Here is a 27,713-nt window from a genome sequence, read left to right on the forward strand (position 1 = left end):
CCCTCCATGTATGTCATTCAATAATAAGTGTACCATAACTCCAAATTAACAGAGAGAGAAGGAACAATTTACTCAGAGTAATACAGAATGTAATGGTCATTTACTGAAGCTGTGATTTCTTCTTTCCAAGGGTGACAGAGGATTTGATGGTCTTCCTGGCCTCCCTGGTGACAAAGGTAACAGGGTAAGAAAAACATGCATGTGTATATAACAACATACTGATACAGTCACCAAAATAAGATATTATTCACTAAGAATAGCTGAAATAGAATGTCAGCATTCCATACTACAGAATAACATCTATATTGTCACATAATGTATTTCTTATAAAACATTTTAGTAATGTCAATTAGCGGATGACAATTCACACATTATTGATTTAAATGTATTTTTATAATTCAGATCACATCTTCAGCTAGGTTTTGCGCTAGTCGTTTTTTTTTTTTAGTTTAGAAATTTGTTTGCTGGATTTAAATTGATTGTTAAAGCACATAGTAGTATTGTAGTAGCATGAAGTTTCTATATCAGAGGCATAATAAATTTTAACCTACTGAGAAGCTTGCTTAAAAAATATATTTGAGTGTTTGAATTATAAAGTAAATTGTTTAGTGTGTGCCATTCCAACAATTTCAGCTTAAAGACAGATCAAAGTCAGATTGGAAGTTAGATAACTTGAAATAATATTTAAACAACTTGGGTACTTGCTCTGTATTTCCTACCAATCTGTAAGATGAGGTTGCATCTTTCCTTACAAAGTGTAGAAAGAATCACAGCAGAGGCTTTCTGCTCTAAATTAAAACCCTAAGGTAGATGGCTGTAACAGCAGACGCTACTGAATGTAACTCCTGGTAAATGCAGTGCACCATAAAAGAAACAGTGGGCGGAAATGTCAAAACAAAACATTCCTATATGCACTGATGCTTGATGACCAAGGAATGATTATAGCTCTCCCTTTTCAATGGGTTAGCACAGTTGCTGCCCTTCCCAGAAAAGTCATCAGAATTGACTTTTGGCCCATAAGGCTTTGCAATAGCATCTAAGGATTCTCTTTTGAGTTCTTTTTGCTATGGGGGAAGAACTTTTAGTGTCATGCATGAATATCTTGGTCCTCTTCTGTCATTCCTTTTTCTTAAAAACTACAGCAATCAGCACTTCACAGAATTAAAATCTGGCTTCATCAGAAGGTGACCAGCAGAGGGGGCTAGACATTAAGCTCTTGCTACTACTCTCTGAAGGCTAAGCAGAAATTGGTTCAGAGCCAGCCTATGCGCCTGCTCTCCACCCTCAAATAGTAGAATTGTCAGTCCATGGGACCTTCCATGTCATCAAGCCTTTTTCTTTTTCTTCAAAATATATTATTTGATTCATATTTCTTAAAAAATTTCTTTAAAAACATGAAATAGAAGAATAAGTTTGCATTAAAATTTATATCATATGAAAACAATGACTTTTCATCATTTGTTTTCATCCCACAATTTAAAAATCACTGCGTTCTGTGTGTCTGAGACAATCTTCTTTAGAAGTACAAACTATGTTCTCTCAGGAAACAGCTCAATTCAAAACCAGACAAGATAGCTGCAGCTCCATGGATTCAGAAGTATCAACAGCACATAATGAAAATATTCAGTTCTCTTTGGCTTGCAATAAAGAGAACAAAAAGACAAGAGAAAGGTTGTTGGTTTTGTTTGTTTGTTTGTTTTGTTTTGTTTTGTTTTGTTTTGTTTTTTATATTGTGGTTATGTTTCAGTGTAAAAGAACTGATGTTGAAAACCTGTAGCTTCAGAAGTAGGTGTTTTAGGACTTATTTTAGAATTACTCAAATTTGAATTGAGTTGCAAATTGTATGTCTCTCTGAGATTATGCTTTTGTCAAACACAAGTTTTCAGACAGGAGTTAATGGATGAGATTCTCTGAGCTGTAGTGTAGAGGATATCAGACCAGTGTAATATTTCTTTTAGCCTTAATATTTTTGACTTTGAATATGTTTTATTTAGATGTAATAGAAATGTACCCATTTTAAACTATTTAATATGCAAGGCACTAGAAGAAAAGATCAAAGGAAAAAGAAATTGAGGCTTTGGCAGAACATGGGAAGGAAAGAATTATAGAATGCAAGATCCAAGAATGCTGATAGGATGTTTTGTTCTGACATTATGACAATACCAGGACAGGGAATGAGAGCTCCTAATCTAACTCTAAGTGCTATGGTACTGCAAGATAGGGAAGGTAGCCTTTAAGGGGCTGAACCTTTTCAACGTTTGAAGGCTTAAGTCAGTTTTCACCTGGATATTAATTGGAAGCTAGAGCACAGATCACACATCTCATGAGTAATCCTTCAGTAGCATCATTTGGCATGTAGAAAACCAAATGCTGTACCACCAGCAGATCATGTTGAATAGTTTCAAAGCTTAGCAAAATGTAGAAACTATTGTTGTAACTCATTTTCGGGCTATGAAAATGCAGTTCATAGAATTTCATTCTCTCCAATGATTACTCCTATTTCTAGAGGACAGAAAAAACAGTGGAATAAAATCCTGACATCCTTAATACAAGGGCACTCTGGAGTAAGAGACCAAGTTACCTAAAATCCCCTTGGCAAGTTTGAAAGAGTAAAGAATGGAGCTGCTAAAGAGTGACTACATGTATCTCTGCTATGATCCACAGCAGTGGTCATGCTCCTTGGAGGCACTAAATTAAGGAAAACAGGATGAATACTTGGTTGTTGTCCAATGCCAGAAGGAAGTCACAGTCTAAAAACCTGCTGCCTAGAAAGAGGTCAGTCAGTGGTGTTTGAGCTATGCAACACACTAGTTTTCTTTAATGGGGAAAGAAAAATAAATCTTAAAAGTATGGTCCAGAATGTACTGAGACTTTGCATAGACTTGAAAAGCCCCAGCCTCAGAGGGGAAGTGAAATCTGGCTGCCTTCCAAAGCCTCAGACAAATCAGTCCCAAGGCTCTCAACGACTGGTGCCAGGGTAGGTGGTTCTGAAAGGTGGTCAGTGCACTTCACTATGTATATTCCAGGGCCCAGCAACTGGCTGTCTAACTTCTGACCCATGTACACATTCCTTATTTTCCTAGCAGAAATACATTATGTGAAGGGAGGGGAGCTGATGAGACAAAGAAAAATGTGGGTACACATTAAGAAAAATGTGGGTACGCGTTAAGACTACCTTTTGTAGCGGTAGTTTGTGTATGTTCTGGGGCAAAGAATAGTTACAGAGCAAAATTTTACAAATACAGATAGCTCATTGTTTCAATAAAGCTCTTTTTTTTATAGTAATGTAATAAAAGACTTTACTGAATACTATAACAGATTTGTATCATTATGTCAACGCATGTTTTGACACATCAGACTGCAGCTAACACATTTGTTTTTATTTCTCTTGCCATCCTTTATTGTTTTCAGCCACACACATATTAATTACTTTTCTTATTCTACAGGGAGACCGTGGCCCACAGGGACCTCCTGGCTTACCTGGTGAAGATGGATCAAGAGTAAGTTGCTATTTACTTGAGATACACCATAAAACTTGAACCACGTAATGGGAATATGGTCATAATGCATGACTTTTTTCCTAAAACTCCTATTCCCTTTGTACAAAAACAGGGAGAAGATGGGGAAGTTGGACCAAGAGGTCTCCCAGGTGAAGCTGTAAGCAATGCTTTTTTATTTTTTTGTTTCTGGCCAATAGTCTGTTTTACAAATAAAAGTCACTCTCAGATTTGTTTTCCTTTCTATTGAATTGCTCTGTATTCCCAGCATAATAATCAATGTGTGTGTGTGTGTATATGTAGAGAAAACTGAAAAGTAAGCAAATGAACAGTTTTGTTAGGAGTGAAACACTACTCACAAAATTGCAATAAAGCCAGGGAAAAATCCAGACACGTATTCACAACCACAAGAGTCACAAGCGCTATCCTATTGACCTAGTATAAAATCAATCACTGCAGACCTTGATACATGAGAATATAACCAAACCCCTGTTACTTTGAAAGTACTTTCCAGACATCTATTTATTAGAAAATAAGGCCTTTTTTTTTTTTTGAAAATAAGGCCTTTTTTTTTTTTTTTTTTTTTTTTTTTTTGTCCCACTACTGTGCTTTGTCGTGTATTTTTACATTTTTTTTCAATACAGAATTTCTACTGCTGTCAGTTATAATTCTGCAGGTGCTGTCACTGCAGAGCAGAGTTCTGCATTGCAGGCAAGAAATCAAGTTCAGAAAGGCGATTTTTACCCTAAATGTATGATATACTGCAGCCTACTTTCGAAGTAGGAAGAAAATGCTACAGTCAGAGTATTAGTGATATATGTATCACTATGCATCATACGTGAGGAAACTTTTCTGCCTACGTTAGCACGTGTGATATGAATGATGACACAAATGATGAAAACTAATTTTAATTTCCATAGTGTAATGTCAAAAGATTCAGCTACAAAGCAAATCTTGCTCACATTATTTAGGAGAATAGCCCTTGGTCTTTTCTGGATTTTTTGAGGGGTACGAGTAACAAACCAGATTTGGGCTTTCAGAATGCCTTGCATTTTTTATAAGAAAAAATTAGTAGTTTTTAATTATTTAACGGATCTTTACTACAAATAAAAACACTGTTTCTCATTGTAAATAGTATTAGAGTATGATAGACCGTGTTTTCTAAAGATGAGAGTACAAACATGTATGCTACAATTCAGGTCAAACCTTCGGGCCAAGACAAAGCTGAAACTTCAGTGGAAGATACTGTACCAATGTTCTGTACCAGGAAGTAGAAACAATCATTTCCCACCTTTCTCTGAAATGACCACACAACTGGCTGAGTCGAAACTTGTCCTTCCAGTGATGTTCTGTTCAGGCATACGACAGACTGTAGGAGAATTTGTGATCAGTGATTTTTTTCCTTTCTTCCTTTCTTCCCTAGCCCCTATGCTGACATCCCATTATCATTCCTGCTCCTTGTCGTAGAACTCACCCAGTCCTGCTCCTGGGGCTCTCCTTGTTCAGAAATATTCATGCAGATGTTAATAAGCATTTCTTCTCTTTACAGGGTCCACGGGGATTACTGGGTCCCAGAGGTACACCTGGCCCCCCTGGACAACCTGTACGTAGGATGTGTTTTATATTTGCAATTTCTGGAAGAAAAATGAAAGTCCATTGAAAGTTCCTTGTGTTTTTATCATTTGTTGTAGGGCATTGCGGGTGTTGATGGACCTTCGGGCCCAAAAGGAAACATGGTGAGTAAATAAATTGGGAATTAAAAAGGGAGCGAATTCTAAAAATCCTTTTTATATTCTCTCATCCCTGCCAGTGCTACCCCTTCCATTTTATTAAACTTTTATGTTATCCCATTCAGATGCTTCATGATCTTACACTGAAAAGAGAATCTTCTATTGCTTAGTCTTCAGCCAAAAGACCTAACCAAGCATTCTCTAAAGCTCCTTTAGCACCATGGACTCCAGTGCTTAGGTCCCATGTGTGGACTCTTAGTCTCTTTTAAAGTAAAGACCATGATATTCATTAGCATGAAAAAAAATCATACTGGATAGAAAGTTGGTGGTAGAGTTTTAAGAGGGAGGAACAAAGATGAGTTTGTATTCCTTTTAGTCCTGACAATGAGGATCTGTAGTGCAGAAAAGCAAACCTAATGCCTTGATATTTTTTTTGCATGATAGGGTCCTCAAGGGGAGCCAGGACCTCCTGGTCAGCAAGGAATCCCAGGCCCGCAAGTAAGTGTAAAATAACTCTCAAAAAGTACGATGTGACTTGCAGCAAATGTTTAATAGATGAAATTAGTGCAAAGCTAGCTTTTCACGTGCAAAACTGATAAAGCTTGAAGGATTTTATAAATAATTATGCATGTGTGCCTAGGGCAGTGAGAGCAGAGTTTTCAAGTAAGCTTTCAGAGGGATTTTTTGTTCAGGAGAAAAATGATTCATTCAGTGTTCCTGGAATGCAGCAGGAATGGCCACACCTGGAGGAGGGTTCTGAATAGGATCTTGTTACAGACCTACTGCCAGAATAGTGGCTTGTGCAAAAGGCTCACACAAAACTCCTGATCTAACTGGTAAGGGCTAAAAAAAAAGTCACATATTTGCCAGTGTGTTTAAACAGATTAATGAGGGACCTTTAGTAGGGTGAATGTATGTATATTGTTCTCCCTGGTTTCTCACACTAGTTTCTTTCTAATAGGGGCTTCCTGGTCCACAAGGTCCTATTGGACCTCCTGGAGAAAAAGTAAGTTACAGCATTATTCTGGTATTTCACAGTCAGTTCTGTGCGACAGTCTTGCTTAAGTGCTTAAGGTCTTTGCTATGTTTTAAAGTGTAGTAACCTAAGATCTCAAAATGAGTAAATCTTCCTGAAATCATCAAATAAATAAATAACCAGTGGAGACCTGGCTTTCCTCTCATTTATACTTTTTCAGAAGCATAATTTCCTCCCTTTATTTTGGGTTATTGTTTCCTTTATTATATTCAGAACCCTATCTACATTATTAGATTTTGTATACTTGTGTGTTGATTAATTTCACAGCAAACTGTGAAAGTTATTTTTATTGCTTTTTTTTTTTTTTATAACAGTTTTTTATCTACTGATGGTTGATTGTGCTCTCATTTTACAAGGATTATATTTTGACATAACTCTTTGGTGTAATTGGCATAGCTGTAGTGTCACTTTATGTATTTTTTTTCCTGATCTGTTTGTACATGTTCCTGTGGTTTGAAAAATGTCTTCTGTCAATTTCAAAAATGTCACTGTTGAATTCTAAACTGGGTTCACTTTTCTCCCCTTTTGACTTGATTCTTCTTTGTTTTTAGGTGTACCTACATTTTATATTCTTTGCTCTTATAATTGAATGTATTAAATGTGGACTTTTTTTTTCCTTTTTTCCTTAACTGCTTTTCTTTTCCTTAGCTATTCTACATCTTTTACTCTACATCTCAGTTACTCTCCACCTATTCTGTAGCTACTCTAAATCTGGGGTGGATTTGCCAGCTGTTTTAAAAGAGATTTGAAATACCAAAATGACCTACATTAGTTTGCTGGTTGCTTAAGTTCAGTCCTGAACAAGAATGATCCTCTGTCATCCTAGCAAATGATATAATGCTCACTATTAATCTTAAAATATGTCTCTGTTACTGCATTTAGGGACCTCAAGGCAAGCCTGGCCTGCCTGGCCTTCCTGGTTCCGATGGGCCTCCTGTAAGTAACCAAATATTTCATCCCTTGAATGTCTAAATAGTCCTAACAAATAATGTATAACAATATCTGTGTTGCAAAAAGAAAATATAGAATAAAAGGACCAGTAATCCTAGTTGGCAACAGCATTATAAAATACATCTAAACACTGTATCGTTTGTGCTTCTAAAGCTTTTAGAAGTATTTATTTTTTTTTTTTTTTTGTGGCTGCTGCTAAAAATGGCTGTGGGCTTTTAAAGTGTGGTCCCTGGTGGTGAAATTTGGCCAGTTCAGAACAGCTATGCCATCTGTGTCGCCCTCCAGCTTCTTGCCCACCACAAGCCTACTTGCTGGGGGTTGAGTGGTAAAAAGTGAAAACTGCCATGCTGTGCACACATTGCTCAGCAATAGTCAAAAGACTGGTGTGTTCTTAACACTGTTTTAGTCTCAAATCCAAAACACTACACCGTATGGACAGCTATGAAGAAAATTAACTCCATCCCAGCAATACTTGATATACTTACCCAAAATTATCTCATTCGTGAACAAGTAGGTTTGTTCCAAGGAAATGCAAGGGAGGTAGGTTAAACTAAGTTCATTCTAAATGACACACCTCTTTACAACCATAGAATTATACTTGTGATCGAAGGAAATGAGCAATACCTTCCTGATGGCTGTGAGCTTTGTATCTGATCCTGTATCTGTGTTATTCAGTTGAAAGCTCAAAGGCATTTTTTCAGAAGATAGGTAAATTCTTGCTATGTTATTTCTTTTCACTTCACTTCTATGTAAGGAGATGTCATTCTATTTTGAAGGACAGACATTGTTAGAAGTGGTATATTATTCCTGGAATTATTAGAAATCTACAGGGATACAAATGTGCTCAGAAACAGCAGCAGTTCTTGAATTATTTAATGTTACTGATACATCTGCTACTGGATGGGGATATAAAATTTTGTGCACAAAAAATTATCTTCTAGGAGGTGTGGATTAAACCATCGACACATGTATGCTTTAAAAAAATAATAAATATTAAATGTTAGACAAACTTTTTAATGGAAAATTAAAAATCAATACTAATGCTAAAATCAAATAATTTTTATTTTATGATTCTTTTAATAAACTACATACTTTAAACTGTTTTCCAAACCAATAAATTTAATATAAGCAATAGGAATTTGTTATATAAGATTAGCAGCCACAACAAAATCATATCATATTTAACACACCAAAAACATTATGGGATGTAAACAAGACTAAAACATCAGTGGTTTTAGTAAATAGCTACATATTATTTGGAAGCACATCTGGCAAAACAAGAGTTTTACTATTCTCTTCTAATAAGACCAATCAACATAGATAGAAAAAGGATTCCCAATAAACAAACATTTTATGTTAAAAACAAGTCACAATTTAAAGCAAAGATATTGAAAGTAGCATAAAAAGTAGTTAAAAGTAGATCAACCTTCTATTGGCTTCTGCAATAATTCCCATAATTATTTTTTTTAAGTGTTTTAGGAATTTGTTTGTGCTTTAGTATTAATCACCCTACTTGTTTCAGAATCAAATTTGAATGTCTTGTATTAAAAGCCTCTTGAAACATTAACTAGACAAAAGGAGTGATCACAATACTCCTAAAAAGTCATGTTAACTATTCTCCAGCTTTTCCAGATAAGAAATATTGAAAGTGTGTTTAGTGACTTAAAAGTGTTTAAATAACTGTGTTTTTATAATGAAATATCATTTGCCAAAATGATTATTTTCCAAACCAGATACATTTCTTTTAAACTAGGGGCATCCTGGAAAAGAGGGTCAGTCTGGAGAGAAAGGTGCATTGGTGAGTTTCAAAACTTTTCTATTTACTTACATAGCATTTTTTCTGTTTTATGGTACACCTGCTACTCAAGGAACTATTCACGAAGATAACAGAAAACCCATGATACGTGCAGAATATCTGTGTGCAAACATATTAACTATATTCTAAAGGAGATTACTAATATGAGCACAGAGATTACTCTTTTAAAGTAAAACTGATTATGGAGTTGACAGAATGGTAATCAATAGAAGTTGCTTACATGTCAAATGGATAGCTTGTAAATAGTTTGACTTTACAATTCTGCAGTATATAGTAGCTGCTAGGACTCTTCAGAACCTTGTTTTTTGGAAACTTACAAATGCATGCATATAAACTGTACTTTTTTAGGCTACCTTAAAGTCAGTTGCAGTGAGAAGTAATACTTTTAATATAATGAAGCATCAAAGAGTCTTGGGGCTCTGTAAAGCTGATTTTAGTTGCAGTACTGTTTTCAATGACAGTAATAACAGGATACCTATTCTAGATAGGCAGGATTAATGAATTAATGAATAGGACATTTCAAAAAGTACAGTTCCACTGACACTAGCATATTAATTTTTGTCCTGCATGCTGTTTGCTACAGCCCTCTAGATTTTATCTCCATTTCTTATTAAAGCTTACACAAATGATTTATGTTTTGAAATTATATATATACATATATATATGTGTATATGTATATATATATACATGACCATGTCAGTTCTTCCTTATACCTCTTGAATTTGCTGATAAATTTCAACCAAATTTGAAATGAACTGTTATTTCTCAGAGATGTTAAAGGCCTATTTTTTTTGTGAAAAGACAGTGTTGGAAAGCAGAACACCTTATTATTAGGGGAAGACAGTGCTGTGTGTCTATCTCCAGCATCAAAGAACCAACAAAGCAGCTCAGCTTCAGGCACAGATCTGAACATTTCCAGGCTTCCTTGCTTTCATAGGTTAAAGAACTCAGTTCCTTTAGACACCAACAGCAACTACATAGTATCCAAGTTAAGCATCTTTTAAATGCTCAACAAACAGTAATTAACAACATCCAAATACCAGTCAATATTATTAAGTACTGTGAGCCTTCTAATTGTCAGGTTTGTAATCTTTTTTCCCAGACACCATGATTTTTATTATTATTATTATTTTGGATTGTACTTTTGACTTGCCATCATCATAATTAACATATAGATTTTGTCCAGTAAGACACCGTTAGTTGTGTAATTGGCATCTTTTTTGTGGTAGTGGTGGTGGTTGGTTCATTTGTGTTTGTTTTTTTTTTGCACATTCTCAAATTACCATTGTTTCAGATTATTTGTGTTGTGGATAGAAGTTTCCCAAGTTCATAAATACATTAATAGTTTTATATTGATATTGAAGACTACTTTGTGATGACATAACTTTTGTTTATGTCAGGCAGCCTGAAAAGTCTATCAACTCACTGTTATTTTGATGTCTCACACACGACTGCTGCAGTATAGTAAAAGAACAAGGATTAGGCTAAGAAGTACTTGTTAACCAACTACTGTACAAACAAAGATTCTTTGCTCCAATCTATTTTAGGGGCCTCCAGGTCCTCAGGGTCCAATTGGCTATCCAGGTCCTAGGGGTGTAAAGGTAAGATTTAATTGCTGGATCCCTCCCCCAACACTTTTTGATTATATACATGTGGGTAATTCTTTATATTCTATCTTTAGGGAGCTGATGGTGTCCGTGGACTCAAGGGATCCAAAGGTGAAAAGGTAAATCTATGACAACTTGTAATTCCTTTATCTTTCTCTGTTCTTTATTTCACTGCAGTGTCTTCTGTCTCCTTCACTGCCGTGTGTTTTCTCTTGCAGCAGTGGGTTTATTTTTGCCTCAGCCTAAGGACATACCAAGCTCGGTTCATAAATCGGTGACCTCTATGAGTATTTATGCTGGTACAATATAAATATAAAATATTCAGTTGTTAAAATGGGTTTGGATTCTCTTGGCACCAGTTAAAGTGAATTCTCTCTAAGCTGCTTTTAAGTACAAAATTAGAGATTCTCTGCCTTATAGATAGATGTTATTTATATAGATGTGGATGCTGAGAAGCTTGTTAGAGAGATTTGTGGTAACAACAGTGTCATTCTAACTGTCTTGATAAGGCTGTATGCTAGATTTTAAATATTTTGTACCCAATTTTTCCAAAAGCTTTCTAGGTTCCAGGTATTTTTGACCCAGGTCTTTTCCTTAGTGATGGACTGCCCCAGTCAGATGCAGATATATAAGTGTGAAGAAAGCTTTTACTGATAACATTACTTCTTTACACAGTGCAAATGCACTTACTATAGCAAACACCCAGTGCTGCCATCTCTACTGTCTTCTGATGGCCTGCAGTGGCTGAAACTACAGCTAGTATAGAGTTTAAATTGCCAATTTCCTTGGCCCTCAGAATCAGCGACAGATAACAGACACCATCAGTCCTGTCCCCACAGGCAAATTTACCTTGTGGCTATTGTGTATACATTTATAACTGTATTTCTAAATCAGAAAACCAACTTTTGCCAAAAACCCTTGATCTGAACACTAGAGATCTGTCTTTCAGGCTCAGATGCCAAGAGATGCTGTACATTTTCAGGCTTTCCTGCACCACAGTTTGTCCAGCCTGCATGCTCATTTTAGAGTTGCTTATTAAATCTAATCTAAAAAAGAGGAGCATGTTTAATAACTATGAAGACTGGACACTTGAAAAAAGCAACTTGTGCCTTACTGATTGATTAAAAAACATCTAGGACAAAATACAGGACTCACATACAAGTAAGCTAAATAGATGTGTGTATGTACATGTATCAATGAGTGCCGATTAGAATAATCTCCACTACATTCCTGTGTTCCTAAAAATTGATTTCACAATTGCAGTTAGACATTGAACTCCCCTGAACACCTCAAAAGGTCACACAAATTATTTCATAGATGGTTCTCACCATGCTGTAAATGGCAGTTACACAGAGGCCTTTTTTACTGAAATTACTTAGATATTATTACTCATCAGAAAGTATAGTAAGAGACAGAAATAAATAAACTGATCAGTCAGAAAAGCTCCTGTAGGTCTTAAATGGCCCCAGGGATATCAGAGGAGGTCTATCTCTTTATGATCAGTAGATGTGACTAGAACTCTTTAGTATTTGTGTATGTATGTTAACAATAATGAAGAAACAGCATTCAGTTCTCTCCCCCTACATGGAGTAAAATCAACCTATGTAGATCTCAACAGCTGGAACCTCACTGTGAAAGATGAAGAGTTTCAATTCATTTGGCAGCCATTTGGTCAGTGGTTGGCAAATGGTCATTTCTCACTGATATGCTGCAAAGTGTTCTCATATAATTAGTACTGACCATGGTCATAACTGGGAGCAGCTTTTACAACTGAAGATTTTTTTCCACATTCTACACTCTACCTTTTTCAGTAAAAATTTCAGTAAATTTTGAGAAGGACCACCCTGGAGTTTTAATGTACGCAATTTAAGATGACATTGTAAAGCTTATTTTCACCATCTGCAAAGCACATGAAACCTGCTTGTAGAATGTTTTCAGTCTCTTTTTTTTTTTTTTTTTAATGACTCATGATAGGGTACCTCTTTTTTTTTTTTTTTCATGAACGCATACTTTTGAGAAAGTAGATTTGCTAGTGTATGTTTTTTGTTTGTTTATAATATTAATATCTCATCAACTATTTGGAGCTCTTTAGCACCACAGCAAATCTATTTTAAATCTGAATAATTCTTTCTAGGGTTATTTATTGCATTCTGCATGGCTACTTCTGAATATTGAACAGAGTCAAAATGGCTTTAGCCTTGCAAGCTTTCACAGTTGTCTCCCTGATCAAGGAGAAGACAAAAATATTCTGGGCCCAGGAGTGCAAAATGCATTACGTTTTTTTGAAATGAGGATGAAATACAAAGCCTTTGTTCTTTGTTTATTTCAGTAACATTTGGATCGTGATATTGCTCTTTCCTGGCTTTATTGACAGTCCAAACGTTACTCAAATTCAAAGTCAGCAATATTACTTCATTGTATAAAAAAAACTAATAGCATCACAGTAAAATGCATTTACTAAATGCTCGTTCATCACAAAGAACTTTGCTCCCAGGATAACAACTAAACATCAGATAAAAAGGCACTGTCAGTAATCTTTTGTTGTCTGGCTAAAAGGTAGGTTTAGATTAGATGTAAGGAAGAAATTCTTCACTATGGAGGTGGTGAGGCACTGGAACAGGTTGCCCATGGAGGTTGTGGATGCCCCATCCCTGGAAGTGTTCAAGGTCTGGTTGGATGGAGCTTTGGTCAACCCAGTCTGGTCCAGTGGGAGGTGTCCCTGCCCGTGGCAGGGTTGGGGGTGGAACTAGATGGTCTTTAATGTCCCTTCCAACCCAAACCATTCTATGATCCCGTGATACTGGAGCAATGATGAGTATGATGAGTTAAATTAAGGAAGACTGAACTAAAAGTTGATCAAATATGCTAGACTAAATTGTGCACAACTAAACTGAACAACTCTGGAGATTTCTGTTTGTATCTGAAATAACTCATACGGGTATAAATGAAACTTGTACAAGTACTGTCTGCTTATACTTCATTATGGGGACCTATTAAAATATCTGGAGTAAATTCTCTGCCAGAACTTATTAGGCAGTAAATAAGTAATTCACACTAAGAATAAAAAATAATGTTCACCTGTTTTTGCCACTGTATAAAAATTCAGTCTTAATGTCCATTGTTTTATCCACTTTATTTCCATTACATCAGCCAACGAGAGTAGGCAAGGCTGTGTTGCCAGACAACCAACAATTGTATAGAGACCACTTCTTCCTTTAGTGGTTATGACCATTAATATGAGCATTACCAGCCAATTCTTTGATTCCTTTCATGACACTGTTAAGACACTAGTTTAAAAGAAAAGTTAGTTAAAAGGGAGGTTCTGCTATTGAAAAGAAAAACACTGAATAATTTGTCACCATTTTTTTTTATTTAATTAAATTGATGGTCTTATTAAAAAGGGTGATAATCCAAAAATGTTTAGGAGTTAAGAAATGATTTTATATGATAGTTAATGATAAAACTTAAGAATTATTTTGTTTATGTCTTTAAAAAACCTTTTAAACAGTTTTAAACCGTTGCTTGTTTGGAACTTTCAAACTAAAAAGTCATTTTGTATAGTGTACTTATGCACTTTCTCTAACATAGGAATAGCCATATTCGATTTTTTTTTATATTCTCTATCTAAGCAAATTATTTGAATCTGTAGTAAATGTATTCTCTTATTTTGTCTGCAGAAAACAAACAACAACAACAAAAACAGCTCTTTATTACTAAAAGTCTTATTACATTTATTTCTGCCTTCTTTAGGGTGAAGATGGTTTCCCGGGATTTAAAGGTGACATGGGTCTTAAAGGTGATCGGGTAAGCATTTATTCATGTCTCTTAGGATCTTAAAATGTGTAAATATTATTTTGAAATGATCACTGAAGGGAACAAGTAAATTTACATCGAAGATAAAGTAAAAGCTTTTAGTTTATGTTGTTTCTATTCCTTGTGCATGCACAGATATAAGCCACAGATCTAGTTCTTCTGAATTAACAATGGCACAGTTATAAAGAGGAAGAGTGTCAATTTTGGATATCATTTGCACCTCTTCCTAGTGAGTCTCTTTTTCCAGATTCCAAGATCCTCCACAATTTGCCTGAGGAAGATTAATCTATGCAGAATAAGATGTTTCCATTCCAACCTTGTATCTAGTAAATCTCTGTCAAAATGTACTTCATTTTATACAATGTATACAAATACATTATAACGTATAATACAAATGTGCCTATTTTATTTTATACAATGGACACATTTTTGATAGAAAGTGTTTCAGAAGTTTTTTAAAAAAATAAAAAAAATCACAAGAGGCTAGTGGCTTGTATCTGTTAATCTGTATACATAAATAACTGTGATGATGGTAACAATAAAAATTCTTAGATCCAAAAATTTTTCATATATGGATTGTCAGAATGCCTTCAAAAGAATTTAGTGAAGAAATAATAAGAATGCAATTTCCAGAATGAGCTCTCTTCAGACAAGGGCACTGGCCTCTAACAGTTGTGCAAGTAATATTTGGTGCTTTTTTGAGTTTGTGCATTTGCATTATATAATGAACATAAGTAGTGGCATTTTTCTAATCTCCATTTATGTTTAATAAAAATTTGTTTTCAAGTAATTGTAGGTAGTCTTGCTTCTATATGCACACAGTCAATTGCTCCATATTTATATAGTGTTGTATTTTAGGGAGAAGTTGGTCAGCCTGGTCCACGAGGAGAAGATGGGCCAGAAGGTCCAAAAGGTCGAGCAGGTCCATCTGGGGACCCAGGTGCTGCTGGTCCCGCTGGGGAAAAGGTCAGTAGCCATTTATCAACATAAACATGTAATTGCCTCATAACATAGATGTAGCCCATTATTGTCATCACTAAAAAGACAAACATCCAGATCTGCAAGATCTTAGGCTATCTAACAGTAGTTTTTATGAAACACTACTACATCAGGTCACCAGAGTTCACATTTGAACAGGTATTTGGAATCATTTTTTGCAAGTATAAAAAACAACACTGTAGCATCTCATTGGCACATAAGGCAGGAAATTTCTTGTTCTAAATTACATACAGTGCACACCAACTACAAAAAATATGATTCAGAGGAAATAGTTAGGTACAAAGGAGGAATAAAGGTGCTGCAGGAGAGTGAATTAATATTCAGTCATATGATAGCAAATTGTGTCATTAAGATTGGTTTAAACAGAAAACATATCCTCATTAGAAATCCCGAACAAGCTTGGCAAAAGTGAAAGGTACTATTTAAAGAGAAGACTGAATAAAGGACAGGAAAATAAAATACATGAGGCAACAAACACACAGGTAAGTACAAATCCCTGTAGAATCCTAACCTCAACAAAAAACACTAGGGATGGATAGAGAATAGGAAAGGAAGATGACGAATTCATATATATCTCACTGGGTGAGAGCGTCTGAAAAGAAAGTGTCATTTTGGAAACCTGGGAAAGAATGATTAAAATAAAACAAAAAAGAAATTTCAAACATATGTATATTGTCCTTAAAAAAAGTGTGAGAGAGAGAGATTTGTGAATTCTTAGATTTCCTCATAGTATTAGGGAAGTGCCCGTAAGAGCAACTATCAGTGTCCTATTTATTCCCTTCTCATTTCCTATGACTTGTTTCATACAAAGGTACTACTCTTCCCTGGTAATTAAAGTACTACAGTGGTCTTTTACTCTCTATGTTCGTGATAAGAAAGCTTTTCCAAGCAGGTTAGGGCAGCATTGTCATAGGAAAGGACCGTGTCAAAAGAATGAACGACATGTCAGGAAGGAGCTTAAAAAAACATCCATATCCACACTTAAAACCTAGGCAGTTGAGCCTTGCTCAATCATAAATGAGGCACAAAATTTTCACTGAATTTAGCAAGACTTGTTGCAGTGTCATGCTGCAAAAGATTTTAATCATTGTATGGCATGCAACTTGTTTCAGTGTAGCACAGTGCACAGTGTGGCAGCATTATAATTATTTTTATAAATTGAGGAAATAATTCTTCTTTAATAATGTACTAGCCAGACCTGTGGGCTTACATTAATATGAAAATGGACATTTTTATTCACATGCTCTATTTTTTTTTTTAAGAATAAGCATGTTTATTTTCACAAATTCCTTTCCACATAAAGGTACCTGCTTCCTCTTTTCCATTATCTAAGGTTACTGCTGAGTACCATATTATATAGTATAATCATATATTTTACATTGAAATCTTCTCCAAAATGTGACAGCCTGGAACATGGTCTGTGTTTAGAAAACTCAAATTCATCCCTAGAGTTCCCGTCTCTCAAAGATTGAAACTGCTTTCCCCCTACCTTTGAAAGTGGCAAACCATCAATCATCCCTTAGACATCTGAAGAGATCAACTCCATGGGGTACTGTATTTCATTTGTAGGAATCAGTAATGTCAGTGTTGATCAGACTGCTTGTCCTGTTGTCCTATTTGAACATAGGAAAGCAGTCATGTTTGTTGAGAAATCTATCATTAGCAAATAGTTAGTGGAGTGTGATTTATCATAGTCACAAACAACTTAGAATTTTTCAACAAAAATGGTTGATTCTTCAAATGTCTATTTGGGAAAAAAAAAAAAAAAAAAAAAAAAAACTATGAAAAAGCAGACATCACACCCTATAAAGTAAAAAGAACTTCTCACTTACAATATATTCATGCCCTGATTTCATACAGAATATTAATAGTGTAATGACCTTAGTCCCACATCTTAGAGGTACTGACTTTACTGATCTCATTAATAGGAGTGGGATTTTTATTTAGATTTGAGGATTTAAGCCCACTGGTGATTAATAGTTAAAATGAGTAATTGATTTCATTGAATATTATATTTTATAAAGTGCTATCACTGTAGGTTGTGGAAAAAAATGCTTTCCATAAAGGTTTGCTGAACCACTAAGGAGGATGATAAATTAAAATTTAACACTGTATTTTTATTGCAGGGTAAGCTTGGTGTGCCGGGATTGCCAGGATATCCAGGCAGGCAAGGTCCAAAGGTGCGCTTTAAATGAACTGTAAATCTTATGCTATTTTTCACATTTCCTTTCTTGACAATCATGATCTGAAGTTAAATCTTTTAAAATGTTGGGTCCCTGAAGATCTTCAAGGAACACTAACTTTCCTATTAAATATGCTACCTTCAAACTTTTGTCATCCTTTCATGAGTTGTATTTTGTGTCAGCATCAGGCTGGCATATATTAAATGATGTTGAGAAAGAAGAAACTGCTTTTATATTTGAAAGAGAATAAGCATTGTATTAACCATGAAATGGATGCTGATGGTGATGTCAATTTTTCATGTGGTACAAGGATTCCATTTGTGTCATTACTGCTTCCTCTACAGAGTAAGCCATATTTCTTTGGAACATAAAATTTACAATTTTCATCATATTTTCCTTTTGCTTTTGTTAAGACAAACATGACAAAACCCAACCCTTATTTTATTCATGTGCCTATATCTATCCTTCAGTTATCTTCTGTGTTTGATTGCAGCAAAAGAAAAAAAAAAAAAAAAAAAAAAAAAAGTTAAAATAGATGGCTTCTGAATTGAAGGTTTACATTTTTGAAACATTTTTTTGAAAAGGTTGTCCTAAGGTTGTCCTAACACAGCTTTAGGAAATGAGCATTCTAAAGTAATTGCAAAGTCTCTTTCTGAGATTAATAAGAAAGAAAAAATAGAATAAAAACATAATTTTACAGACAATTCCTGACATAAGGCCATGAGACATTGCATCTCCAGACTGTCTGAAGGACAATTCATGTAGAGCAAGTAGAAGAATTTCGTACCCCTTCTACACAACCAAATAATCACCTGCAATAAAATCCTCAATTTTCTTCTAGTTTGGGATGTATTTTTATCTTCCAATTTGAAAATACGACTTTTTTGGCAGAACTACAACTTCCTGTCTGGCTAAGCAAAGGGTAGACTCCTGAATATTTTTTCTGTCAAGTAAATTAACTATCTGAAGAATGTTTATTCACTGAACACATTTGTGTTAATGAAAAATATCAAAACCAAGTATGTATGGAGACTATTCACTTTGACAAGCATGGGTTTTTTCCCTCCTACTTCTTAATTGAAATGTCTCAGATTTCAGTCTCTTTTTGCTCTCCTTTAGAGATCTGTCTTTTGAAAAGTCTAAGATCAAAGAAGTTTTACATTATTCAGTTCTAAGAACAAAACTGAGGTAACACTTCAAATAAAATTTGACTGATTCTTTTTTCAGCAAAGAATATTTACATTATATTATATTTTCATTGGATTAAAATTGAATATGGTTCTCAAACTGCATTCACTGTTTGCTCATCTAACTTGACACTTAAACTTTCAGGAAAAAGTAATAGTAGCTACAATGCATCAACATGCTGGAGAATTGTTTTGACACTTATTCACAGTCCTGTTAAACTAATATAAGGAAGAAGGGAAAAAAAGAAACAGCAGAAAAGCTTATTAGCTAGGTAAAGCCAGGTAAAGAAAATAAGAAATTCTGTCCCAATATTGTTGAGAAGGTTCACACTATTTTTTTTTATTTACTTGTTTTTCATTATTTTTCTTCTTTCTTCTTGTTCATAGTGTACTGCCATTATCTGATAATTTTCACAACATTTTTTAATCCTGACAGTCCCTTTTGATTAGCACAATTGCAGAAAGTACTTTGTATGTAAGATATTTACATCCTAATCATGCCTATATCATTTGAGTTGTTTCTTCCACCAGCCTTTTAATCATAAATGTACTTGGGCTTTATGGAGTAGGATTTTCACAATTTCATTCACTTTTGAAGTTGTAAATTGTGAAGAATTAAAAAAAATAATAATTATTATTATTATAAATAAAAACAACAGCAATGAATATCAGTCAGGTTTTCATTAGAGTCACTGTCAATGAAGTTGTACTGCCCCCAAGTTCATTATTGGATAATTGGAATGATTCATGTGACATAAGATTGAAATTTTTGTCATATGCATTTTACTTGCCATCATAATTTTAATAACAAGCTCTATTGATATAAATGCAATATCACAGCAGGGAGTCTGTCCAGTAGTTTTAGTGTCTGACCAAACCAAACACTGCTTTGATTTTTCATCTTCCGTAGCTTGGAAGTATTTTTATTTTTTTTTTATTAAGTTAATCACCTCTTTGACCCCAACTCCCTTATGACAAATTAACACATTGGCAGGTAACCCGTCTGCTCTTCCTTTGGACCCGTATACTATAAATCAAGAAGAAAATGGTACTGTTCAGGTTAAACGGGCAGTAAGCAGGAGGAAAGGGAAGAAAAAGGAGAAGCAGGAGTAACTTCTGCGAGCAGCTTCTATACATAGAATCAAGCCAGATGATCTCCCAATAAATTCTGCTTACTAGAAGCACATATAAACACATCTACAAATTGCATGAGTTAGATGAAACCGGTCAGTTTACAGTGAATAAACCACCCAAGGTCATTTACAGCTCAGTAAATTGAATAAAGAACCACTGTTGAGATGGGGCAACACTTTGCAATTGCTTTGAATGCAGTTATTTTGTCCGAGAATTATTGTACTGTGAGGTAGCAAGGCCTTGTTTATTTCTCTTTGTTATGATAGAGTTATTTCTAGTGGGCTGTTAATGATCTTTTCTTTCCTACTGTTAAAAACTGGTGAAGATTTAATGAAGATTGTCTAATATGACAAATAATGTCCATTCTATGCGTTGATGTTTCTTAATGCATTCTGAACTTGAGGCATTATGGTAAGTTAATTTGCAGCTATTTATCAGAGTTGCCACACTTGCAAATTTGGCATGACGTAAAATGTTCTTCGTTTTGGAGGTGTGCTTTACATATAAATTAAATGATGGCTACACTAGAGTTTTGTTTTTGATATTTTCTGATATTTGTATTGATTTCTTATTTAGGGCTCAACTGGTTTCCCAGGATTTCCGGGTGCCAATGGAGAGAAAGGTGCAAGGGTATGATCATTCTTGCTTTCATGACAATTATCTTTTTGTACTCAGTGATATGGGAAGTCACCGAAAAATAGAGGTATAAGCTATTAGCTAAGGAACTATAAAAACAGACTTTTCACTCTTAGGATAAATCTCTACAGTTACGTAAAACAGGACATACTGAGACAATAGTTCTCATTCCTTAAGGTATTAATCTAAGCATACAGGAACTGAGATACTTTCTCATTGGGCATGCTACCATAATTATACATTGGAAAGTGAACAGAAATCACCTTTGAACATCTGATTTAACAGTACAGATGAGTGATCATGCAAGGACTGTTTTCCCATGAGTTAACATACTACCATGCAATTTACCCTCAAGGAAATTCAACATGTACTTCATAAGTATTCAGATTTACCACAAATTTTTTTATAGGCTGAGCTTTAAAGAAAAAAAAAAAAAGTATACTAGACAACATTAAAAACATATGCTATTAATAAATAGATGCAAAATGACAGATTTTGTTGCTTTGTTTATTGGAAGCTGGTGAGGGGAAAATCTGTTAGGTGTATTCTTCAAACCAAAAATGAAATGCAGATTTGAAAGAAAACTAGTGTTGTCTCTAAAGCTTAATTGCAGAACGTGTTGTTAGAAAGCTGATAAAATTAACAGAAGTGAGAGGATGGGTCAGAATTCACAGAAATGATCCGCTTACCATGGCTTTAAGTCAAACTCAATTAAAAAAAAAAAAAAAAGTTATGTATATCATTATTGTTCTTAAGAATCCATTTTAATTTGAAAACAAGTAGGAATTCATGATTTTTAGATGAAATACGTGAAATCCAATTGCACTTACATTATTTATATATACTTTAGATTTTTCTTGTGTTATTTTAGCTAGGATATATTGTTATGGACAGAAAAGCAGTATAAGAATGTTCAGGTCATTCTTGTTGGGCAAAATAGGACATTACTGGTAATCAGGGTATCAGATTTAATTAAAAACAAACAAACAAACAAAAAAAAGAAAAATGAAAACTCATCAAAGAACAAACTTAAAATTATGAAAATATAATTATATTGATCCGTTCCCAGGCGTTCATAAAGTTTTTAATTCAGCTAGTGTTCTAATGACCTAATTAATACTGGACTGCCTATATACTTTGTTATTATGCTGACCATCAATAAAACAACAATGTATGTTGTTTTTTTGTTCGTTTGTTTGTTTGTTTGTTTTTGTAATGTGAAGTAGGTATTATTATGAGTCTTACTTAACGGCATATCATTCTGTGATATTCTACCACACGCACTGGTAATAAGACAGTAATTGTCCCTGAGAAGTTCACTAGCTATGTAGCATTATAAGAACAAAACATAATTTTTATTTTAATAAGTAAATAAGATCAATGAGAAAGAAAGAAAGAAAGAAAGAAAGAAAGAAAGAAAGAAAGAAAGAAAGAACACAAAAACAACACCTCGAGAAAATAGCTGTGTGCATTTAATTCATTTTCAATAAGAACAAGCTTTATGCTAGAACGTCACTGCTGCTTTACTGTTGCTGTTGTGTTTACCACAGAGAATAGAAAGTGGCAGTCATCAAGTATTTTTTCTACCTGAAGAATACTGTTGAATGTAAAGCTTCCTTTCATTAGAATGCACAGCAACATTAACCTAACACCGAGCCTAAAGAAAGGAATCTGTTCAGTAAGATTAGGAGGTATCGTGTAGCAAAAAAATGAATGGCTAATATTCTGACAATTTCTGTATTACTTCTGTGCAAGTGTGCAGAATCCTGGTAGGTACTACAGTCCCTACTTCCGTTTTATATATATATATATATATATATATATATATATACATATACACATATATATATATGTGTATATATATATGTGTGTATATATATATATATATGTGTATGTGTATATGTATATATGTGTGTATATATATATACACACATATATATATATACACATATATATATGTGTATACACATATATATACATATATATATATACACATATATATATGTGTATATATATATATATGTGTATATATATATATATATATACACATATATACATATATATATATACTTATAAAGAGAGAGGATTACCCTTTGTTTTCAACATTAGCCTGTGGAACTGTGCATGGGGAAAATGGTAATTCTGTCTTCAAGGCTATTATTGCATTGGAAATGATGCCAAGTCCTTTAGACTATTGCAGAGGGACTCTGTTGTGTGGCATCTTCACTACTATCTTAAAATAGTTTAAGACGTTCTAATGCCTATGACAGAATCTGTCTCTGAGGCAAATTTAGTGTGTTTGACTACAAGTCTCAATGAACTCAGAAAGACAGTTTTATAAAGGGCCATGATTCTGTAAATTAATATGAGAAGTAGATACTTAAAATAATGTTTAAACATAAGAGAGTTGCACTTTACCCCCACTTCAGTATAAAACATTATCTCTCAAATATGGTGTTTGTTAAGATGACTTCTGTGAACTTTTCTTCACAGGGATTACATGGCAAACCAGGCCCAAGAGGACAACGAGGACCAACGGTATATACATTTGTTTTGCAACTTAGAGGCTTTTCTATATTATTTGCTTCTACTATACTATGAAGAATTATTTTGATTTGAAGTCATTACTGAATTCAACAATTATGACTAAGTGTATCTTTTTTTTATTTTCTTTGACAGGGTCCAAGAGGCTCAAGAGGTCCAAGAGGTCCAACTGGCAAACCAGGTCCAAAGGTAATTGTCAGACACACAATGTAAGTCGGCTGCAGGCCGTTTCTTTTAAAGAAAATAGAGGTTTAACCTTTGAACATACTGTTTTTTTCTTTCTAGGGTACTGCAGGCAATGACGGTCCTCCTGGCCCACCAGGTGAAAGGGTATGTGAAAGCTATTTATATGCATGTCTTTCACCACTGTATAGAGTGTGGTTTGGGTGTGGGAGAGTTGGTTTATTTTTAGTATTCCTTCTTATGTATTTACCCCTCTTGGACCACAGTAACCAGAACTAGCAAAATATTAATTGTAAAGATACTGCTTTTCACAAAGTTAGGAATGGGGAAGCTCAAGTTTGCTGAAAGCTTCTTCTATCTGTAGCTCAGTTTTGTATAAATAGGGCACAGAGAATTCATACACACTTTGTATTATATCCACGCAAATTACTGTTGGACTATGAGTCTATGCCCTTAAGAATAGTTTATTTACCATAGCATGATACTTGTTTTTACAAATCATTCAAGCCATCTTGAGAAGATTCTTTGCTGAAACAGCTGCTTTTTTTTTTTTTTTTGTCGTTGTTCTAAGAATTCCCTTCAAACTACTTTCTGCATGCTTGAGAAAGCCTATTGTGCTTGTTAAAATAGTTTTCTGCTTGCTACTCTATTATTCATCAATACACAAATCCAATATGCAGTCAGACCATTACACAGCAGCAAATAAAATATTGATATTAATAGATCAGGTTTGTACCTGTATATCAAGAAAATGACAGTGTTTCAAGTGGATTGTGGGTAGCAAAGTTTGGGTGAAACAGGAATGATGTGGCAAGGAAGAGAGATGCCAGGGCAGGAAACTGGGATTCAAAAGAGCAATAAGTTAAGTAGCGAGCTGGATATAAGAACAAGGCATAGTCCATAAAAGGAATTGTATGTTATTTTACACGGAGGAGGAACATCTGAGGCAGGCTACCAGGAGCTGAAGAGCAGAGCTGAAGCAGGGGTTTGCTAACAACTCCAACAGATCTTGAAACAATGACATCAATCCAAGATGAAAGCATCCCGGAGAGAAATTGATTAGAGCAAAGAGATGAGGTATCACAGAACACCATATATTAAGTCACTTGTGTGATACATGTGAGGTATCTGTTTGCTTCCCAAAAGGGGTGAATGTCAGCCAAGAAATAAAACTGGCATTTCTACTCAGCTGAGACTATTCAATGTACCAGACATGTAAATATTAAATAATCCGTTCTGTGTGGCTACTGCTAAAATGAAACTCCATGACAAAAAAAAAAAAAAAAAAAAAAAAAAGTATAATAACATGATGCTGTTAGTATTCTAGTACTTTTTCTCACATAATCCATCAGTGTAGTACTTTGAAATCTACAAGCCATACTGTCAATAAAAAATATACAAATCTTTTGTTAAAAAGCCTCAAGAGCCTCAAGATGTGAGAGTCAAAATACAGTGAGAATTTATGAGAAAGATAGTGCAGTAAGGTCACAAGGATTTCCTGCTTTGCTTAGCACTTCTCAGTTGACTCAGATTTATTATTAGAGTCTAATCAAGGTGTAAACTAGAATAAGATTCACTTAAGGACAAAATCTCCAGGTTGGGCAGAAGGGACCTCTCCCTCAGTTACATTCGCATAATGCTTCATCTACTGCAGGAGGCTGCCATGCTCTGGCTGTGAGCCTGGGCTCTAATGAATGAGGCTTATGGAACTTGGAAACAGCCAGCACTTTATCAGAGGAGCTAAAGAGTAGCATAATTTGGGAGACGTGACCTCCTTCTGCTTCAGGTCTTTTGCATCAAACTTAAAACCAAAATTTCTAACATATTTTGACAGCTGGTGCTGTAGCAAAACCACACATCGTATACCAAGTAGGGTAGGATAAGTCTTGCACTGTATGACTAGGGTACATGGCTCTCCGCTTTGGGACCATGTAGAATAAATAGGGCTTTTCAGGTTGCTACTCTGATTTTGTACACTAAAAAATAAAAAGAACAAAATCTTTTAATAAGCTGACGGTCACTTTCAGCATGTCAGCAGTGAATTTTAAAAGCTTGCCTCTGTCTTGTTTGGTGACAGCAATTTGTGTAAATATATATGACCACAGATTTACGTGGACGTGTAGACCTGTGTACATATTACACATATATGCTTGTAAATACACATATACAATGTACTAACTCATATAATCATCTTTCACTATATTTGTAAAGCCATGTGGCATGAAAGTTTTATCTCCATATATATACAAATATACAACACTACATAAATAAAATTTTCATACATCCTATTTTTTTCATCTATTTCAACTACTATTCATGAAAACATGAATGTTGTCCTTGGTCTCTGGTAACTTGGGAAAGCTTATTCTATTTGGAAATTTGAACTGTTATCAAAATAGCTTGAAATATTTTCGGAGTGAAAGAACTGCCAAGGATGAATGTTGCATTCAGTTAACAGACCATGAATGAATTACTATGCTTTATGCAACATAGAAAACAATATTTCTTACTCACAGCTAACTCCTACTCTGTTAAGCACAATTTCAGGGGTTAAACACAGACATACTTCATATAAGTAATTTTTCTTTTTTCTTACTGCATTCCTACAGAGCTAGTCTTGCTTTCAGCCTATGCAAGTGAACTGTTGCTACCAATATTTATGGCAATGGAGATTAGACTTACAACCATATACATGTATTATCTACAAAGTTCATATATTTTATAATTGAAGCAAACTTTTAAGTGTCATGAAAGTTGAAGTAAAACTTTGCCTGTTTGGTTGCCCTTATACTAGGGACCACAAGGGCCTCAGGGACCTGTTGGATTTCCTGGACCAAAAGGACCTCCAGTAAGTATCTTCTAAAATAAGTAGGTACAATATGGAGACTGTTATTTTTCAAATAATGATTTTGCAGGTAATGTTTGAAGGTTTATTTAAGAGATGTTTTCCTACCAATAGGAAAATTTTCCCCATGCTTATGGAGGTTTAAAGCTAAGACAAGAACTCATTCACATTCAAAATGGTAGATGAGTCATCATCATGGCAGCTCATGTCGATTCAGCATAATATATTAAAATGGAAATTCTCTAGTATGTTGATGTCAAAGTCCAGGTGACAAGCTGAGTTTAAGCAAAATACTGCTCTGCTAGTGTATATTTCCTTTTAACAGTTGATCAATTGAGGAAAAAATGAAGAGGAAGGAGACATTCATTAGTAGCAGACATATATGTTACACATTTGAGCTGCAGCCCGAAGTAGTCATATTGCTCTTCTAGTGTGCTTCTGCTCACATGGAGTAAGTACAAAAGCATCAGACCACCTATGATTTTTTTATCCATATGATTGTTATTTTTATTTCCAATGCCAGAAACTGAAATTTCATCAAATATTCCCATAATGCTTAGTTTTGTGTTAACTAAGTCACTAAGCAAAGAAAAATGGAAAGGAAGTATAGGGACTTTCTATGACTTCTGAATTTACTGAAATCCATTTTTAACATTCATGTACTAGACAAACCAACAGTCACTCTCCAAACAATTGTTAACATGCATCAAGGGAGGAAACAGGGAAAATGTATTATTAAAATCATAGCTGATATCAGAGCAGTTAAACTGTACTGAAGACTAGTCTAAAAAAAAAAAAAAAAAAAGGAGAGAGAGTGAGAGACAACAGAGATTCATACAGCTAATCATATGCTTTTTTTCAGTATTACGGATGTATAAGAAATTATTTATGTATTTTACAATTTCAGGGGCCACCTGGAAAAGATGGCTTGCCAGGGCATCCAGGACAGCGGGGTGAAACTGTAAGTAAATAAACTCTGCTGTGCTAGTGTTGCAAACCTCTTAAGGACATTATAATGTGACCAAAACTAAAGAACCAGAGATAACAGAGATAACTGTGGTTTTCTTTGTAGGTTTAGTAGTTTAGGCATAAGAAAGCTTTATTTTGTTTCCATACTACAAAAGTGATATTATTCTTTGCTCTGCTCAGTTAGTAACATCACAATGTGCTTAACTAGTCAATAGAAGTAGAAAAATTAATACTCAGATCTCAAATTTAGTAAAGATTTGTCAGGCAACCACTATATCATCTTTGATCACTATATCATCTTTTCTGATTGAATGTCATGTAACATGGCATAATAAAGAATTACTAATTAACGCTAAACAGATAGGAAACTCAAAAGTCAGCAGCTTTGGAAAGTGCTATCAGGAATGATTCAACCTGTGAAAAAAAGAGCCCAATTTTGAAACTGTATTCTATGCAATTCCCCTAAAAATCCTCATAAGTACATCTTGGAAGCAAAATTTTAAAAGTAACACACAACATTTTTAATAGAATTATTAAAAAATATATATTTCTGTAGTGCCAAAATCTGACTTATCTCCCACTG

The 27,713-nt window shown here is 34.6% G+C and overlaps 1 protein-coding gene across 3 annotated transcripts in view; it reads left to right on the forward strand.

Moving 5' to 3' along the window:
* The window catches only part of COL11A1 (collagen type XI alpha 1 chain), a gene marked incomplete at both ends in the record, with an annotated part of 142,556 nt that overhangs the window by 67,648 nt on the left and 47,195 nt on the right, over nucleotides 1-27,713 (forward strand). For all 3 annotated transcript variants that reach the window (XM_084291221.1, XM_084291223.1, XM_084291222.1), the window contains 20 exons: nucleotides 131-184; nucleotides 3,447-3,500; nucleotides 3,613-3,657; nucleotides 5,047-5,100; nucleotides 5,189-5,233; nucleotides 5,672-5,725; nucleotides 6,189-6,233; nucleotides 7,146-7,199; nucleotides 8,968-9,012; nucleotides 10,578-10,631; nucleotides 10,712-10,756; nucleotides 14,388-14,441; nucleotides 15,309-15,416; nucleotides 17,576-17,629; nucleotides 20,530-20,583; nucleotides 23,083-23,127; nucleotides 23,269-23,322; nucleotides 23,419-23,463; nucleotides 26,111-26,164; nucleotides 27,069-27,122. In XM_084291221.1, the coding sequence (XP_084147347.1) occupies nucleotides 131-184; nucleotides 3,447-3,500; nucleotides 3,613-3,657; nucleotides 5,047-5,100; nucleotides 5,189-5,233; nucleotides 5,672-5,725; nucleotides 6,189-6,233; nucleotides 7,146-7,199; nucleotides 8,968-9,012; nucleotides 10,578-10,631; nucleotides 10,712-10,756; nucleotides 14,388-14,441; nucleotides 15,309-15,416; nucleotides 17,576-17,629; nucleotides 20,530-20,583; nucleotides 23,083-23,127; nucleotides 23,269-23,322; nucleotides 23,419-23,463; nucleotides 26,111-26,164; nucleotides 27,069-27,122 (1,071 nt within the window). The remainder of the gene's footprint in view (nucleotides 1-130; nucleotides 185-3,446; nucleotides 3,501-3,612; nucleotides 3,658-5,046; nucleotides 5,101-5,188; nucleotides 5,234-5,671; nucleotides 5,726-6,188; nucleotides 6,234-7,145; nucleotides 7,200-8,967; nucleotides 9,013-10,577; nucleotides 10,632-10,711; nucleotides 10,757-14,387; nucleotides 14,442-15,308; nucleotides 15,417-17,575; nucleotides 17,630-20,529; nucleotides 20,584-23,082; nucleotides 23,128-23,268; nucleotides 23,323-23,418; nucleotides 23,464-26,110; nucleotides 26,165-27,068; nucleotides 27,123-27,713) is intronic.

Source organism: Netta rufina, assembly GCF_964035555.1.
Source record: "Netta rufina genome assembly, chromosome: 8".
NCBI classification, from domain to species: Eukaryota; Metazoa; Chordata; class Aves; order Anseriformes; family Anatidae; genus Netta; species Netta rufina.